The sequence below is a fragment of the Martes martes genome (genome assembly GCF_963455335.1).
Source record: "Martes martes genome assembly, chromosome: 9".
In the NCBI taxonomy this organism is placed as follows: Eukaryota; Metazoa; Chordata; class Mammalia; order Carnivora; family Mustelidae; genus Martes; species Martes martes.
In genome coordinates this window covers 73,529,300-73,548,258 of record NC_137896.1, presented here as the reverse complement: position 1 = coordinate 73,548,258, position 18,959 = coordinate 73,529,300, and the positions used below count along the sequence as shown (strand labels likewise).

Genomic DNA, 18,959 nt, shown 5'->3' with positions numbered 1-18,959 from the left:
AAACCACAAATCAAAAACCAGTAATAGATACGCAAAATATAAAGAAAAGAATCCAAGTACATCACTAAAGAAAGCCAACAAACTGTGAGAGAAGAGAGCAAGTGAAAGGAACAGAGAATTACAAAAACAAGTAACAAAACTGCAATAAGTACATACCTATCAATAATTGCTTTGAATTAAATGGACTAAACACTGAAATCAAAAGACACAGGGTCATGGGGAAAAGAAAGGAAAAAAATAAAACAAGACAAAACCAGAGAGGGAGACAAACCATAAGAGACTTTTAACCATAGGAAACAAAAGTGAGAATTGAGAAGAGGAAGTGGTGGAGGGATGGGGTAGCTGGGTGATAGATATTAGGGAGGATGTGATGTAATAAGCACTGGGTATTATATAAGACTGATGAATCACAGGCCTGAACCTCTGAAACCAGTAATAATGTTAATTAATTGAATTTAAATTTAAAAATGTAAATAAAAAACAAAAACAACATGACGTGTCTATATACTGCCTACAAGAGACTTGTTTCAAACCTAAAGACACATGCAGATTGAAAGTGTAGGGATGGAAAAGCCTTTATCATGCGAATGGGAGTGAAAAGAAAGCTGCAGCAAAACTTAACATTGGACAATAGACTTTAAAACAAAGACTATAACAAAAGACAGAGAAGGACACTAATTAGTCATTAAGGAAACAACCCAACAAGAAGCTGCCATAACAATTGTAAATATTTCTGCACTCAAAAAGGCAGCACCCAAATACATAAAGCAGATAATAATAAATATCAAGGAAGTATCAATAGTAATGTAATAACAGTAGTGGACTTTAACAGCCCACTTACATCAGTGGAGAGACCATCCAAACAGAAAATCAAAAAGGAAACAATGACTTTGAATGACACATTGGACTAGATGGATCTAACAGATAATACTCAAAACATTCCATCCTAAAACAGTAGAATACATATTCTTTTCAAGTGCACATGGAACATTCTCAGAATAGATCACATATTAGGCCACAAAACAAGTCTCAACAAATTCAAAAAGATCAAATTCATGCCATGCATCTTTTCTGACCACAACTCTATGAAACTAGAAATTAACCACAAGAAAAAAATCTAGAAAGAACAAATACATGGAGGTTAACTAATATGCTACTAAACAATGAATGGGTCAACTAAAAAAATCAAAGAGGAAATCAAAACATACATGGAGATAAATGAAAATAAAAACATAACAACCCCAAATCTTTGGGATGCAGCAAAAGCTGTCTAAGAGGGAAGTTTATAGCAATACAGGACTACCTCAAAAAGCAAGAAAAATCTCAAATAAACAACCTAATCTTACATCTAAAGGACCTAGAAAAAGAAAAACAAAACCCAAAACCAGTAGAAGGAAGGAAATAATAAAGACTAAAGCAGAAATAAATGAAATAAACTAAAAATATAATAGAACAAATCAAAGAAACTAGGAGCTGATTCCTTGAAAAGAGCAACAAAATTGATAAACTTTTAGGCAGCTTCCCTCCCCCCCAAAAAAAAGATAGAACAGAAATAACAAATGCACCACAGAAACACAAAAAATCTATAAGATTATGAAAAATTATGTCAAAATTAGACATGTTGGACAACCTCGAAGAATGGATAAATTCCTAGAAACATATAACTTCCCTAAACTGAATCAGGAAGAAATAGAAAATTTAAACAGGTCAATTATCAGCAAGGAAATTGAATCAGTAATCAAAAAACTACCGACAAGGAAAAGTCCAGGACCAGATGGCTTCATAGGTGAATTCTACCAAACATATAAAGAAGAGTTAGTACCTATTCTTCTCAAACCATTCCAAAAAATTGAAAAAATTCTTTCTATAAGCCAGCATTACCTTAACACCAAACCCAGATAGAGACACCACACATACACACACACACACACACACAACAAAAACAAAAACAAAAAACTAGAGGCCAATAGCCTTGATGAACATAGATCCAAAAATCCTCAATATAATATTAGCAAATCAAATCCAACAATATTTTTTTTTTAAAATCATTCACTATGATCAAGTGGGATTTATTCCTGGGATGCAAGGGCGGTTCCGTACTTGTAAATCAATCAACGTGATACATCACATCAACAAGGGAAAGGATAAAAACCATATGATCATTTCAATAGATGCAAAAAAAGCATTTGACAAAGTACAACATCCATTCATGGTAAAAACCCTCAACAAATAGGTCTAGAGGGAACACACCTCAACATAATAAAAGCCATCTATGAAAAACTTAAAGCTAAGATCATACTCGGTGGTGAAAGAATGAGCGCTGGGAACTCAAAGACTGGGAACAAGAATGTTCAGTCTCACCACTTTTATTCGTCATAGTACTGCAAGTCCTAGCAACAGCAACCGGACACCTAAAAGAAATAAAAGACATCCAAACTGGTAAGGAAGAATAAAAACTTTCACTAATGGCAGATGACATGATACTAAAGAGAGAAAACCCTCAAGAGTCCACCAAAAAACTACCAGAGCAGATAAATGAATTCAGTAAGGTCACAGAATACAAAACCAATATACAGAAATCCATCGCACTTCTGTACACTATTAATGAAGCAGCACAAAGTGAAACTAAGAAAACAATTCCATTTACAATTGCACCATGAGTAATAAAATACCTAGGACTAGACTTAATCAAGGTGAATAAACTGTACTCTGAAAACTATGAAACACTGATGAAAGAAATTGAAAACAATACAAATAAATGGAAAATTAGTTCATGCTCATGGGTTGGAGGAACAAATAGTTAAAATGTCCATACTACCCAAAGCAACCTACAGATGTAATGTTAAACCCTATGAAAAATATAATAGCATTTTTCACAGATTTAGGACAAAAAAATACTAAAATTTATATGGAACCACAAAAGACCCTAAATAGCCAAAGCAACCCTGAAAAATAACAACAAAATAGGAGATATGAAAATCCTAGATTTCAAGTTATACTACAAAGCTGTAGTCATCAAAATAGTACAGTAATGGCACAAAAATGGGCACATAGATGAAAACGACAGACTAGAGAACCCAGAAATAAACCCATTATATGATCAATTAATCTTTGACAAAGTAGACCAGAATATGCAATGGGAAAAAGACAGTCTCTTCAATAAATGCTGGTGGAAAAACTGGACAGCTAGCTACCTGCAGAAGAATGACACTGGACAACTTTCTTATATCATACAAAAAAAAACAAAACTCAAAATGGATTAAGGACCTAATTGTGAGATCTAAAACCCTAAAAATCCTGGAAGAGAGAGCAAAGGCAGTAATTTCTCTAACATTTGGCCATAGCAACATTTTTCTAGATATGTCTTTTAAGGGAAGGGAAACAAAAACAAAATTCAACTACTGGGACTTCATCAAAATAAAGAGCTTCTGCATGGCAAAGGAAACAACCAACAAAACTAAAAGACAAGCTACTGAATGGGAGAAGGTATTTGCAAACGGCATAGCTGATAAAGCGTTAGTCTCCAAAATTAAAAAAAAAACTTACACAACTCAACCCCCAGAACCCAGATAATCCAATTAAAAAATCGGCAGAAGACATGTACAGACATTTCTCCAAAGACATACAGATGGCCAACAGACAAATGAAATGATGCTCAACATCACTCATCATGAGGGGACTACAAATCAAAACCACAGTGAGATATCACCTTATACCTGTCAGAATGGCTAAAACCAAAAACACAAGAACAACAAATGTTGGGAAGGATGTGCTGTTGGTGAGAATGCAGGCTGCGGCAGTCATTGTGGAAACAGTATGGAGGTTCCTCAAACAATTAAAAATAGAACTATCATACGTTCCAGTAATTCCACTACTGGGTATTTGCCCAAAGAAAATGAAAACACTTTTCCAAAAAGATATATGGACCCCTATGTTTATTGCATTATTTACAATAGCTAAATTATGGAAGCAGCCCTAGGGTCCCATGATAGATGAATGGATAAAGAAGTGGTATACATATAATATGGAGTATTACTCAGCCATAAAAAGGAATCAAAAGGATTTGCAACAAGAATGGATCTAGAGAATATAATGCTAAATGAAGTCAGTCAGAGAAAGACAAATACAGTATGATTTCACAAACATGGAATTCAAGAAACAAAACAAAGAAAAAATAATACAAAACAAAAAACAGACTTAACGATAGAGAACTGATGGTTACCACAGGGGAGGTGGGCAGGGGCATGGGTGAAATAGGGAAAGGAGACTAAGAGTACACTTATAACTATGAGCACTGAGTAATGTACAGAGTTATTGAATCATGATATTATACACCTGAAACAAATGTAACACTGTATGTGAACTATAATGGAAAATTTTTTAAATGGTTGAAATGTTCATTCCAATTTTTTTTTAAAAAGACCTCAAAAAAATATTTTGGAATTCCTGGTGTTTCGGCTTTCAGAACTGTAGATAAGGGATCCTGGAAAAATTCAGTTGTTGGTTTATATCATCACGTGTTCTTGGTGAGAATTTGTTTGCAGACTCACCAATCAGCAAAAATCCGTTGAAACTCACAAAAATGTAAAAGTCATTGTTGTAAATGAAACACTATGATTCCTGATTGAGGAATGATCCTCCTGGCTTATGAAGGCAATTTTGTTCGACTAAGACTTGGGCAGGGCCCAGAAAGCCCCAACCATCAGCTCTGGCCCTACAGATTCAAGTTGATGTGAGCATGACCCATCTCCAAAGCTGGTTCAGTCCTCGATCCACAGTGTCACTGTTTTCACTGGAAGTCAAAGGTCTACATTAGCTCAAGCTCAACTAGAAAGATGTGAGAGAACTGATTAATACTATCTCTAATAAACTGCTTTTTTTCCTGAGCTTAGCATTTATCTTAATGTAAACTGTTCCATCTCTCTTGATGTTTAGCAATTAATAGTTATTAGAAGATGCAAACACATGCAAATCTTAAGAGTGTTTACATACAACCTAGAAATTGCCATTTGGAAGTCTACAGGAGAGGCAACAGCCGTCTTCACAGGTAGCAGACTAAGTAGGTATGCTTTATAAATGGTCCAAATGTTAATGAATAGCAATTTCTGAATTTTAACTTTTATGTTTAAGAAACATAAAATATCACTACTAGGTCATGGAAATTGGGACATGGCCATGGTTAATTGTCTTGGTAAATTTGTTTGGAAAGCTGTTTGGCTATTTGTGTAAAATGAGAAATCACTATATTTTCATGGAAGTGAATTCAAAAGTAATTGCTACTCAAAAAGTGAAAATGTGGAAGGAGACTCATGTACATCAAAAAATTCTTACAAGGAGGCACCTGGGTGGCTCAGTTAAGCACGTGCCTTCAGCTCAGGTCATGATCCCAGGGTCCTGGGATCGAGCCCCGCATTGGGCTCCCTGCTCAGCGGGAAGCCTGCTTCTCCCTCTCCCACTCCCTCTGCTTGTGTTCCCTCTCTCACTGTGTCTTTCTCTGTCAAATAAATAAATAAATCTTTAAAAAAATAAAAGAAATTCTTGTAAGAGTAAAGCCATCCATCCATGTTGCTTCATGTTCAGATGGAGAACACAAACATTCTAACATTACTTTGCTTGAATGTGCTCCTTTCAAGTGTATTTTCTTTCCATTTTTGAGGAGGAGAAAGCCAAGGGTTCTTTCAGGGAGGATGGAGTGGGACAAAGTACATGCACATGTCCTCTGCCTACTCTGCCTTCTTCCTCCTGTCTCATCCTTTCCCCATGCCCTTTCTGTCCCTGTTCCTTCACTTTTTCCCCAACATTCTAAGCAAATGCTTAGAGGACCAACGGCAAGGTGTTGGCTAGTGAAGGGAAATCTGGATCAGAGAGCTATTTACATTTGAATTACCTTTTACTGTAAAATGTTTACATCAATGTAATGTGATTAATATAATGTTAAAACTGTTTACATTACAACTACTTTTCATCCTCTCCTCATACCCTACATATCTTAATCCCTATCCTTGTGCTGGGTCTCCTACCTCAGACTGGCCTCTCTCCTACCTCTGTGTATTCTAGAGGGCGCCCGTGTCACGGGGTGTGACAGCCAGCCTCTGTCAACACCATGGACAGGGCCACTTTGAAACCCTCTTCCCGTTCTGAGGTTCTGAGCTCTGCAAAGGTTCTTCTGAACTCAACTGCCCCCTTTCCTGCCTCAGGGTGAGGATGCACCAAGGCTGGGGGGAAGGTGAAAGAGCCTCTTGGAGGTTTCCCCTGCATGGCCTCTCCACACAGCCTGGAGAACTTCAGCTGGATCTGGGGTTGTTACCAACACTTCAACCAGGCTTTTGTTCTTCTGACGGTATACATTCACCCTGTTTTTCCACTGAGAGCTGGAATAAATGCTAACATTTCTTTGGAAGTATGATGGTACAGAGTGGACTTCTGTTACAGTGTTGTCAAGAGCATGACAGGCAAAGGCAGCACTGATGAGGGTGGGGGGGGTACTACATGGACAAAATTTGTTATTTCACTGGTATTTTAATGAGTAAAAATATATATATAAACAACATAGTAAAGCCATGAGTTCACAGATATTATTGCTTATAGTAAGGAAGAGTAAAAAAAAGGAGAGAGCTGTATTAAAAGCAATTTAAAGTAAAAGACTAAGAAAATAAGAATATTAGTGAGCAGGCACTGTAAAAATCAAAAAGATGGCAAGAATATGGCTGCCACTGAAGAAATGGCACAAATTCTCAAGGCTCCCTTGGTCTCAAACTGCAGCGTGGTCTTTATGATCCTTTAAAAAGCATAGTTCAGGGGTGCCTGGGTGGCTCAGTGGGTTAAGCCTCTGCCTTTGGCTCAGGTCATGATCCCAGGGTCCTGGGATCGAGCCCCGCATCGGGCTCTTTGCTCAGCAGGGAGGCTGCTTCTCTCTCTCCCTCTGCCTTACTTGTGATCTCTATCTCTCTTTCAATAAATAAGTAAAATCTTTAAAAAAAAAAAAAAGCATAGTCCATTATTCCCACAGCAACAGAAGCCCTTATCTCACTGGTCATCCATCTACAAGTGCACGCCACCTCTCCCCTGATAAACTGTAAGCCCAGGCACTACTTGCCACACCTGTAAGGTGCAGGCATGCTTCTGGTCTACCACGCGCCACCTGTGTCTGCTTTGACCTTGGCAAGGGCGTGTGTGCAGGAAGCGTCTGAAACTGACACAAAATGTAGGGTGTCCCTGACCATCTTCCTCTGACTCTAGGGGACAGGAGTTGGCCATGCAATCAATACAACCCTGCCTCCCTGTTACCTGGAGCTCTTTCTGCACTGGCTCCTGAACTCTCCTTTGAGAGCCCAAAGTTAGGAACTGAGCATCAAATAGAAAAGTCGAGCAGGGTAAATATGGTTTCTGCTCTGATACCCACTCTAAAATGTATACCTTAACTATGGGATATAGTTTTTGGAGCTGGAGAAAGTGACTGCCAGGAAGCAATCATCATTGCTGGTTGATGCTCCCCAGCATCCAGCCAGTTTATGGTCAATAATCCCACCTGGTAAGTTTACTCATCCATTACCTAATATATGATGTGTTCGCAGTTCACCTTGAAATATACGCCAGGCATTTCTGGCTGCTTTACTAACATGTTTTACCTTGCTCTTCTGGATGCTTACTTGCTTATATGTCTGTCTGAAGTATTTTTCTGGGTAAAGTTATACAGGCTCATCTTTGTGGCAAAGAACCTAAGGGCCTCCACTGTCTCCTTGTCGATGTACTGAAGGAGACCCTAAATTTTACAACTTGCAATGCTGACCCTTGTGCCTGGTATTCAGAAATGCATCTAAGCCAAGATTCTGAGCTTCCATAAGAAAACAACAATCCAATCTCCAGACTGGCTGACTTTTGGTATTTAATAGATATTTAAGGAAGCTGGACTCTGGGTACATACAGGAAGGATGATATCCAGCTCACTTCTCTATTGCTCAATTTTTAAGAAAGGTTTGGTTGACAACAACATTCTCTAGGGAGGATGGCCTGGAGACCAGGCAGTACTCTTCTCTCAGCCCACTGCAGTCTACATCAGGCCAGCAGAGAGCTCTGAGCACTGCCAGGCAATCTGGCCTTTGGAATAACCTCTGCGGCTGCATGGCCACAAGCCCACAACAAGGGGCTTCATGAAAGAGAACCTGATGAGTAACAGCTCGCTCCTCGCCCTCTGAGGACTTCCCATCCCATGTCAGAGCCCTGTCTATCAAGATTCTCAGCATTGGGAGACATTCGCTTTCACCTGAGCATTCACATCACCTTGTGGATGGCATGACTCATGGTACTGAGCACCCCTCCCTCAGCACTGGCTGCAGGAGCCAAGAGCAGGGTCTGGGGTCCGCCTGCGGCAAATGAACAGAAACCCCCTCCATGTGCTGAGGGTATGAATACCGTCTGTGGCTTCATCTTATCTTTTCTGTTTTCAGCTCCACTTTAAACTCTCTCAAGCCCAAATTCTTTCTTTGAAAATAACATTATAAGTCTATCATGAGAATTTTGAAAGACGTATATAAACTGTTTTGTATTCCCCAGTACACATACTCAGCATATTATAATGATAGCTAATAGTTGAGTGCTGACTGTACCATAACTTATCCTAAGCACTCTGTAAGTAGATTGAATCCTCACACAACTCTATGAGGTTGTTATTAGTATCATCCCCATTTTTTAGATGAGCAAATGGAGGCTCACGGGTTTTTAAAATATTGATTCAAATCTATCATAGGCAAAACTTGGATCTGAACCCAAGTCCCCAACTCTGATCCCACTACTAGGAGTTACTACTTTAAAGCTATTTCTTTGGTCTTGTTTTTGTCAATTAATTGCTTATTTTCGGAGGCTGGGAACAGTCTCATTTAGGGTCACCAACTAGTCCAGAATTTCCCAGTTTTATAATACAAAGGCCCATTTCCCAAGATAGCACTCAGTGGTTTTCTTACTATGTTCTTGATCTTTGTAGCAGGACCATTGCTAGTACCTACAGATACCTTCATGCATACGAGGAAGAAGAGGTACCCATTTACTTGGGTACTTTTGATCTTCTTTCAATGTATTTATGTAAACTGCCTTAAATCCTTTCTAGAATAAGATGGGGTACAGAGAAACAAATATAAATACAGAACTTCACATTGTGTTTAACACCCTTAGAGTTGTGAGTATTAATATATATATTACCTTTATATCCTTGTTCTGTCTCCCTGAGATCAATTTTGGTTATTGGCTTGAAATCAGTATCCCATAATCGAATACACCCATCTCGTCCACCAGTGGCAAAGCCTTCTTCACAAGCATACATGCTAAAGATTCCAGCCTGTTGAGTAAGGCAGAGAATACTCAATACTGCAATGATTCTAAATAGTCATTATAGTTGGATCTTGATTTTTAAAAAAAAAAAGGCAAAAACAAAAGTTTTTTTAAATACTTTGTTCTCTATTGAAATCCTGACAATAGACCAAGTAGCCACTTAAAAAATCCTTCATTTTGGTTAGATCAAAAATTAATCACAATTACCACCAAAGCAAACCAGTTCAAATGCTCCTTTACCATTACTAAACTGATGGCAATTTGAAAAAAAAAAGAAAATCATTCACAAATTCCTTGGTTAAAGTCGATATGAAGATCAATCTCCTTTATGTGACTACTAATTCTTATAAAGAAAAGGCAACAATGGAGGTGTTTCATATAAATTGCCATTCAAAATAACAAAGCAAAGAACATAAACACTTTCACTGGTAAGCAGGTGCCTGAAATGCATCTCAGTGAGCTCAAGAAGGCAACACCTGAGCCTAAATGAAGACAAATTACATTTGTGTTAGTTTGTTAAGGATTATGTAAAGATGCTTTTTTTCACATGAGAAATAGCTTCATAACTTAAAGATGCTTCTCCACAGGAAAATATTTTGCCTGGTCTCTTGCAAAGTGCTACAGGAATATACTATCAACATAAGATCCAGTGTGAAGAGAAATTAAGTTACTAAGGCAGCTGCTTTTATGCACAAGGACAACTACTAACCTCTGAATTGTTTTAAAAGCTGTTTCATAATTAGTAAAGCCAAGAAAGTTGGTTCAACACACAAGACAATGAAAGACCTAAAATTTCCTAGCTCTTTTGCTAAGATGTGCTTCAACTTTTCTTTGTATTAATAGGTGACCAGTGTGGAGGCAATTAGTTACAGGTCTGGTGAGTTTCTAAAAAATTTTTTACCCTGTTTCCATTTACTACAATAAGCTTCAGCTTTCACACTCCCCATTCTTCTGGGATTTCCATTTTATCATCTATGGATACGGCAATGTAACCATTATCACGAGTCAAAAGAGAACAGAATGGTCAGAAGTAAAGTGTGCCCTGGTTCTTACAAAGCAGATCCTCATAAGAGAGAAGTTTATCAATGGTTTCTGTTTGCATTTTAAGAGCTTGTGATTCGGACATGGCGGTGATGCTCACTCATTCAGAGCGAGGAAATATCTACCCTAACTAACCAATGTAAAAACGATACTTATCTACACTCTTGCTATTCAACACACGGGCCCCAGGCCAGCAGCAATGGCATCATCCCAGACTTACTGAGTCAGAATCTGCATTTTAACAAGATCCCCAGGAGATTCATAGCTACCTTAAAGTTTGAGAAGTATTGATCTAGAAGATGAAAAGGATCATAAAATAATTCTATTCTTCTAGATGTTGGTGAATAATAACACTAATGAACCAATAATTGAGGTAAAGGCTAAATTATTAAGCTTTTGAAATATTTCTTTTAGGTGAACAAAAATAATTTGAGAAATCTTTTGTGAATGTGTAGAGAGGGTTCAGCAGGGTCCGCTGATTCTAAAGCAACAGAAAAAAAAAAAACCCACATATTTATGATGTCAACTTTTAAAATAAATAATCACCCACTTTCCACATGGACATACTCACACTATGTGCGCCTTGAATGGTGCGGACTAAATTGAGCCCTTTCCAGACATAGATGTCTCCATTTAAAGCACCAGAATAGGTGATGTCTTCTTTGGCACATGCAAGGCAAAGGATGGTCTGAAGATCCCCCGTTTTGCCAAATATCCCTCTTTTTGCAGTCAGGGCATTTCCACAGAGTGTCCAAAACTGCAAAGTCATAAAATGAACAGATCCCAAAGTAATGTCTTCATTCTGATGCATTACATTATTGGTATTTGCTTCTATTTCAGTACATTTTTGGGGGCTAAATCTTTTATTGCCCCTGCCCTTGAATTTTTAACTTAAATGCAATTAATTAACATGATGTATTATTTGTTTCATGGGTACAGGTCTGTGATTGTCTTACACAACACCCCATGATCACCACGACACATACCCTCCCCAAAGTCCATCACCCAGCCACCCCATTCCCCCACACCCCATCCCTCCAGCAACCTTCCATTTGTTTCCTAAGAGTGAGTCTCTTATAGTTTGTCTCCCTCTCTGGTTTCCTCTTTTTTCATTTTTCCCTCTCTTCCCCTATGATCCTCTGCCTTTTTTCTTAAATTCCACATATCAGCGAAATCATATGATAATTGTCTTTCTCTGATTGACTTACTTCCCTTAGCATAATACCCTCTACTTCCACCCACGTCGTTGCAAATGGCAAGATTTTATTTTTTGATGGCTGCATAGTATTCCATTGTGTATGTGTGTTGTGTGTGTGTGTGTGTATATATATATACACACACACACATACACTCACATATTCTTTATCTATTCATCTGCTGATGGACATCTAGGTTCTTTCCATAGGTCAGCTGTTGTGCATTGCTGCTATAAACATTCGGGTGCACGTGCCCCTTCAGATCACTAGATCTTTGGGGTAAATACCCAGTAATGCAATTGCTGGGTCATAGGGTAGCTCTATTTTCAACTTTTTGAGGAACCTCCATTTGCATCATTTGCTATAGCTAACCTAGGCAGACATAATTGACCTTGTTCTACTGCAACCAACAGAACTGTTGGTTTCAGCCAACTGATAGCACCATAAGAAAAACTTTAAAGGTATTTTTTTTAACTTTCAAAAGTTCTAAAATTCCCAAACTTTACTAAATGCTTAATGGTGATTAAATACAAAAGGTCAATGTTCTCAGAATTGAAATAAAGTGGACAAATCATCAGGTTTTTTAATTTTTAGGCAAATTACAGAAGCAGTCTAGGTTCACTGTAGAGAAGTTTAGAAATACAGAAAAGTATAAAGAGGAAAACTGAAATATCTACAACATCCTGCTAATGTGTTGATATATCTTCCAGACATTTTTTTCCAGACATTTGGAACTAATGTCTTTTTAACTAAAATTTGTGATAAATCTTCACTGTAGAAATGTTACTCAAAAACTTTTCTATGAGTTATCTTTTCATATAGCCGAATAACTGATTAAGCTTTTTAGTTTCCATTGTACAATCTATCACGTGGGAGAATCGTTACGCATAAAGCTTGAGCTACTTTATAGAAAGTAATAGCAAGACTTCCATGGTTATATAGAAATTAAGTATTTTGCTTTGACATAGTTTTTTAAATGTATGAACTGGTATGACTTTCCTGCTGGGTATATAGCCCCTCAGTTTATAAAGGCTCTTTACGTTTATTTGATCTTCATAATATCCCCTGACAACAGGCTAAAGCAGCTATTCCTATCATTCCCATTTGGAAGTGAGGGCAAAGGGGCTGACATGGTTTGCTCAAGGTAAGGGTTCAAAGGGTGTCTTGCATGAGAAAATATTGAAATCTCGATTTTGCCTTGAGAACTTTAAGTCTAATGAAGATACTTAGAGTGCAAGAGACAGTTTCAAGCCAGCATCTTCAGACCACATACATGTGGCAAGAAAATTCAAAAATAGAGAACCATGTTGAATCACTTGGAATGAGTGAGGCTAGGATCTGGATCAGTGGTGAGGAAGAAGTTACATCAGGGATGAGGACAGCAGGATTAGGCAAATCCAAGCGACAAAAAATTTTAAAAAGTGTGAGGAAAAATCAGTGACAAGCCAAATATTTTGTGCTTATAGCAGAGGGAAAATGGTGGCCCTCTCAGAGTAGTTAAGTACTGAGGGAAGCAGTTCTGGGATGGTTGTACCACCGGGGAGGTCTGGGACTCTGTCGCGACTCTGGGACTCAGGAGGAGTGGCCCTTAGGCAGGATGAGAAGCGAGTGTGCAACAACGTGAGACAATACAGGATTCTTCTCTCATTAAGGAGGCAAATATCAACTCTGGTGATTGGTTTCTTTGGGCACATACTACTTTCATGGAAAGTACACATGGAAAGAAGGAAAAGATCTGGAGAAAAGATGATTAGGTCCACACTTTGGGAAAACATTTAAGTATTAACTTGGAACCTGAACAAACTACTAGATGTAAACACTTACTGGTAGTACAAACATGCCAAAAACCAAACAAGGTGGCCATTTCCTTTTCTCACTATGTCTCCCATACATGAAGATTGAAAGTAGAGTAATAATTTTGTAATCATCATCCCTAAAGAAGAGTAATTATTTTATAGCTATTATTTAACTTAGAATGTGCACCTCTGATCTGAGTTACTGAAACACTTTTAAAAATTTTTGGTATTTAACATACAGTGCAATGTTGGTTTCTCGGGTAGAATTCAGTGATTCATCACTTACATACAACACCTGAGTTACTGAGATATTTCTAATGGACAACCACAAAACGGAGAGAGACCATCCTCCTCAGACACAAAGGTTTTCTAGTAGGAGGCAACAATGCCAACATGAAACATTCCAAATAATCCAATGACTCTCTAAAAAGTCACATATAGATATAACGCCAGGACAGGTAAGAGATTTTTCATAGAAATGGCAAATCTCTGATTCTGTCTTCTTGAGAAGTATTGCTATTTGGAAAACAGTGACAATTTACGGAAGCAACACATCAGTAAATCCACATCAAATGAACAGACATTGTTTATCTTCCCCAAACTCCACTGCCAGATTGTAATGCTAATTTTGTTAGGACTGGCAGCTACCCTGGAGTTCATCTGGCTCCAGGTAATCTCCAGTGTCCCTTCTATCTGTGACTAGGGACTAGAGAAGGATCGACAATATCCACAAACTTGGGAGGCTCATCTGCTGTAAAACCAAGCAAGCATGACAATGCTCAACTGCTCCTGTTTTCAAGCATTCATTTCAGGTAATTGAAATTTGCCTGTCTGCCAAACACTGGGAATTTGCAAAAACAGGATTTCACTCTAGCTACACAATTTCAGATGAAAATATTTTCTGGGAGTGCATCAAATGTATTTGCACTCAACTTGTGACTGGAATCATTCATTTGCTGTTAGGTAGGTTTGGCGGGGGGTGGGGGTGGGGAAGGTGGGGATCCTGGAATTGGTTCTAGAAAATACAGATAATGAAATTATTTGTTGAAAGCTGCTCAAACTTGTGGATTTCCTTCTAAACAAAATCAATAAAGATGGCTGGATGGGTATTTGCAGATTATTCCATTTGAGGTCAAAAATATTTATTTTTGCTTAGAAAAAGATGCCTGGGGGTACCTGAGTCCCTCAGTCGGTTAAGTGTTTGCCTTAGGCTCAGGTCATGATCCCGGGGTCCCTGGGGTCCTGGAATTCAGCCCTGCATCGTGATCCCTGCTCAGCGAAAAGTCTGCTTCTCGCTCTCCCACTGCCCTTCATCCTGCTTGTGCTCTCTCTCAAATAATATCTTAAAAAAAAAAAAGAAAGAAAGAAAGAAAGAAAGAAAGAAAAAGATGCCTGCCTGCTAAAACATAATTAACACACTTAATGGGATAAACAGCTCTGTTTCCAGATGAACTTCTAGGGTTTTATATGCCTCTGCTTTTAGAATTAACTGATTAAAAGACCTAAGCAAGGATGGAAAGAAATAGGGAAGACGCTGGAGAATCATTAATTAAGCAGCTAATCTGTTATTTTTCATAATCTGTTCTTGGGGGGGATCACCGAAGAAATAATTTCCAAGTGGAAAGAGTTCTATACAGGAAGCCAGAGACTGAATTTAAATCTTATCTGTGCCACCATATTTGTGATCCCAGGAGAAGGGAAGAAAATTAACATTATTGTGCCCTTACTCGCTCCACACCCTGTTTAATGTAACTTTTAATAAATTCTGATGGTAGTGATCCACAACCCTCTAGGTTTTTTTGTTTGTTTGTTTGAAGATTTTATTTATTTATTTGACAGAGAGAAACACAGCGAGAGAGGGAACACAAGCAGGTGGAGAAGGAGAGGGAGAAGTAGGCTTCCTGCTGAGCAGGGAGCCTGAGGCGGGGCTTGATCCCAGGACTGTGGGATCATGGCCTTAGTCTAAGCTTAACAACGGAGCCACCCAAGTACCCCTTGTTTTTTTTAGAGAAATTCAGCCTCAGGGAGATTAAGTAGCTTTCCTAGAGTAAAGGAGAAGGAGGTAACAAGGATTGGAAGTCAAATAGCCTTCTACATTTTGGCTTCCACACTGTAGGATATGCAGGTTGGATGAAGGCTCTGGGGTTAGAGTCCCAGACTTTTAGAGAGCCATCAGAGCCTACCGGAAACCAGGCTTATCATGATCTAACGTCGTAATTCTTTGATTGTGGGTTAAGAGAACAATTCAGTGCCTTTGCAATTTGTTAGACTGATCAGAAACTCATGTTGGCAGATACATTTATCTTTGATTAATAAAAACTGTAAAGGGAATTACTATTTAATGGCTATTTTCTGACCAAAATTTTTCAAAATACTGGTTTCCCGGGAAAATTACAAAAGAGGGTCTTCAATGATGAAAACACTGATAATCTTTGAATATATGATGGGCTAAGGACCTTTCTGCTCCCAAGTGCCAAGATTCTATGGGTGACCAATGCCTCCCCATTAACTCATGACTGAAGTGCAATCCCTCCCCTCCTTTGGGTAATGCTGCCTTCCAAACTTTCCCTACCAAACTTACCTACCCACCAAGGCTCAGCTCAAATACCCTCCCCTTTCTAAACTGCTCAACATTCCTCTAGCCAGTTGGGTTCTCTCCTTTATCACTAGAGAATTTTGATTTTGCCTCTCTTATAAATTGTTCTGTTTTAATGTTTTAATTGCTATATATCAAGTAAATTGTAAGTAGGATCAGTTTTTAGTCCTTCACATGATAGAAACACAACTAATGTTATCAAATTTAATGAGTCTTTCAGGTGGACTACATAAAACAATGAAGGACCCTCCAACTGCTGCCAAAGCAAAAAGTCCCTGTATGTGAGCAAACATATTCTCAGGTTTTTGCACAAGGATAACAAAATGTTAATGAAGCCCTAAGGTACTGGTAGGACACTTGATACCTTTGAATAATAGAGCCTATAGCTTTATCTTTTTGTTTAGTTTTTTTCATTACTTTTTTATTTTGGAAATATGTTATTATAATTTTAAAAAGAAAAAAAATTAACCATCAGCTCATGTACTCATTAACTGTTTAACATTTTAGGATATCTTTCCAGTTTATGTCCTACACAAAAACATAGATTACTTCACTACTTGTGATCCCTGTCTGTCAAATAAATAAATAAAATCTTAAAAAAAAGATTACTTCTAAAGTAAAAAGAAAAAAAAATCAAAGCAACAAATTTACCACAACCAGTAGACTGTAAATAAATCTTACCTATTTCCTAATAACATTAAAAAAATCATCTAAACCATGACTTGTAATGATTGCACAGTATTTCTCCCTATGGTATATCATATTTTATTTAACCACCTGGGGGCAGTTAGGTGGCTTCAGGTCTTCTTTTGTCTGGTTTTATTTGCTTTTGGTAAATTATTCAACAATGAACCCATCCTTGGTTCATATTCCTAATGATTTCCTTGAGATAAATTCCAAGATATGAAATTACTGATTGTGCTCTCTTTGACAGCACACATACTAACACTGGAAAGAAATTACTGGCGAAGAGGATACCAACTTTTCTAAAGCTACTGATAGATATTACTGAATTTCTGAATAGAAAGTCCAGAAATATTCATTTCTGGTACTCGTTTACCCCTCCACCACCAAGGTTTGAAAGTGTTCATTCACTAAATCTTTGCCAACACTTGGTATATCTTAATCATAATTTTGATGGATTAAAAATAAGAATGTTAGGGGAGCCTGGGTGGCTCAGTGGGTTAAAGCCTCTGCCTTCCGCTCAGGTCATGATCCCAGGGTCCTGGGATCAAGCCCCGCATCAGGCTCTCTGCTCTGCAGGGAGCCTGCTTCCCCCTCTCTCTCTGCCTGCCTCTCTGCCTCCTTGTGATCTCTGTCAAATAAATAAATATAATCTTTAAAAAAAAAATTCTACTCCTTTTTTTTAATTTTATCTATTTATTTTTTACAGACAGAGATCACAAGGAAGCAGAGAGGCAGGCAGAGAGAAAGGAAGGGAAGCAGGCTCCCTGCCAAGCAGAGAGCCCGATGCAGGGCTCAATCCCAGGACCCTGACATCATGACCTGAGCTAAAGGCAGGGGCTTTAACCCACTGAGCCACCCAGGCGCCCCAAATTCTACTCCTTATTAATGAGGTTTAGACTTTTATGTATCTATTAACCAACAGTGTTTCTGTTTTTGTCAAGTATACATGTCCTTTGTCCATTGTACAGGTTTGTTGGAGATCTTGACATTTCAAGGACAAACCCAAATTCTATCTACCATGCTTGTGGCTTACACTTTGCTCATTTGTGGCTTGCCTCTTTTGTTTCTTAGGGGTTGGGGGTAGGTAGACAGAATGTTTCAATGTTTATATAATTGAATCTATAATGTTATACTTTATGGTTTCTTACTTTGCTTTTACATTCAGAAAGGCCTTTCACCTACTTGAGAGCAGTTAAGCATTTACTTAGATATTCTTCTGGTTTTTTTATTAGTTTTTAAACATGTAACTCCTGGATTCACAAATAATTTATTCTACTGTATCGTATGAAGTAATAATATATCACGTTCTCCCCCAAATAGTTAACAAACTGTTCTAGGGCCCACTGGTCAAGATACTATTCTAAATTATTATCCCTTTTAAAGTCTATTTCTCAGCTTTGTTTTTTGTTGTGTTGTTGTTCTTATTAATCCTTATCCCAGTCTGATACATTTTAATTATTTTAATTTCATAATATGCTTAGTGCAGTTTCCTCTTCATTATCCTTTTTTTATCCAAGTTCTTGATTCTCATTTTTTATCCTTTCAGACTAACTTAGAATAACTGAAAAGGAAATGTCAGACAACAGTAAAAAAAAACTTCTAGAGATTTTAACTGACCTTGTACTGAATGTAACTGAAATGATGTGCTTGTAATTTTTAGATGTCATGTCCAGAACCAAGGCTGCCTCTCCATTTGTTCAAGCCTTTTTTAAAATATTCCTCTGTAAAGATTTGTAATATTCTTTAAGTCTTGCATCCCTCATTATATTTATTTCTGAGCATTTGATCACTGTCCCTAACTATGAAGTAGAACAATGGGGAGGATCATAAAAAACTAGACTCAAAGAAGAATGAAAGAACTGGGAAACAGAAGGAGTTCGTTGGGGCAATAATACAGATACCTACTCTGTTCAGACAAAAATGCAACATTTTTGTACCAGTGAGATCCACACAGGCTGAAGTCAAGCAAGTAATCCTTACGTTTCTTTCAGTTATGAACTTTAACTTCTATTAACTACAAACCTGTAGACAGAAGATCCTGGGGCATATCCCAGGGTCCAGTAGAAATTTTTGCTATATCAGAGCAAAGAAAGTTAATGGTGTTGACTTTGCTCCCTGTTAACAAAAGAAGAAAGAAGCAAATAGCCAAAGGTAGGTCCTGAGCCACTTGCGGTAATTCAGTCTGCGTAGTCTAGGGGAAGACAGGGACATTTCAAAACCAATGACCCAGGTAGGTTTGTACTATGTATCCCTCTATTTCTAATTCCAACCCAACAAGGTACCTTCCTTCTAAAAGAACATATACCAACAGGACAGTTT

General features: G+C 38.0%; 1 protein-coding gene across 4 annotated transcripts in view; it reads right to left on the bottom strand.

The window, feature by feature from the left end:
* The window catches only part of EML6 (EMAP like 6), a gene marked incomplete at its 5' end in the record, with an annotated part of 278,105 nt that overhangs the window by 143,195 nt on the left and 115,951 nt on the right, over positions 1-18,959 (bottom strand). For all 4 annotated transcript variants that reach the window (XM_080812628.1, XM_080812625.1, XM_080812626.1 and 1 more), the window contains 2 exons: positions 9,196-9,331; positions 10,937-11,122. In XM_080812628.1, coding sequence (XP_080668754.1) covers positions 9,196-9,331; positions 10,937-11,122 — 322 coding nt within the window. The remainder of the gene's footprint in view (positions 1-9,195; positions 9,332-10,936; positions 11,123-18,959) is intronic.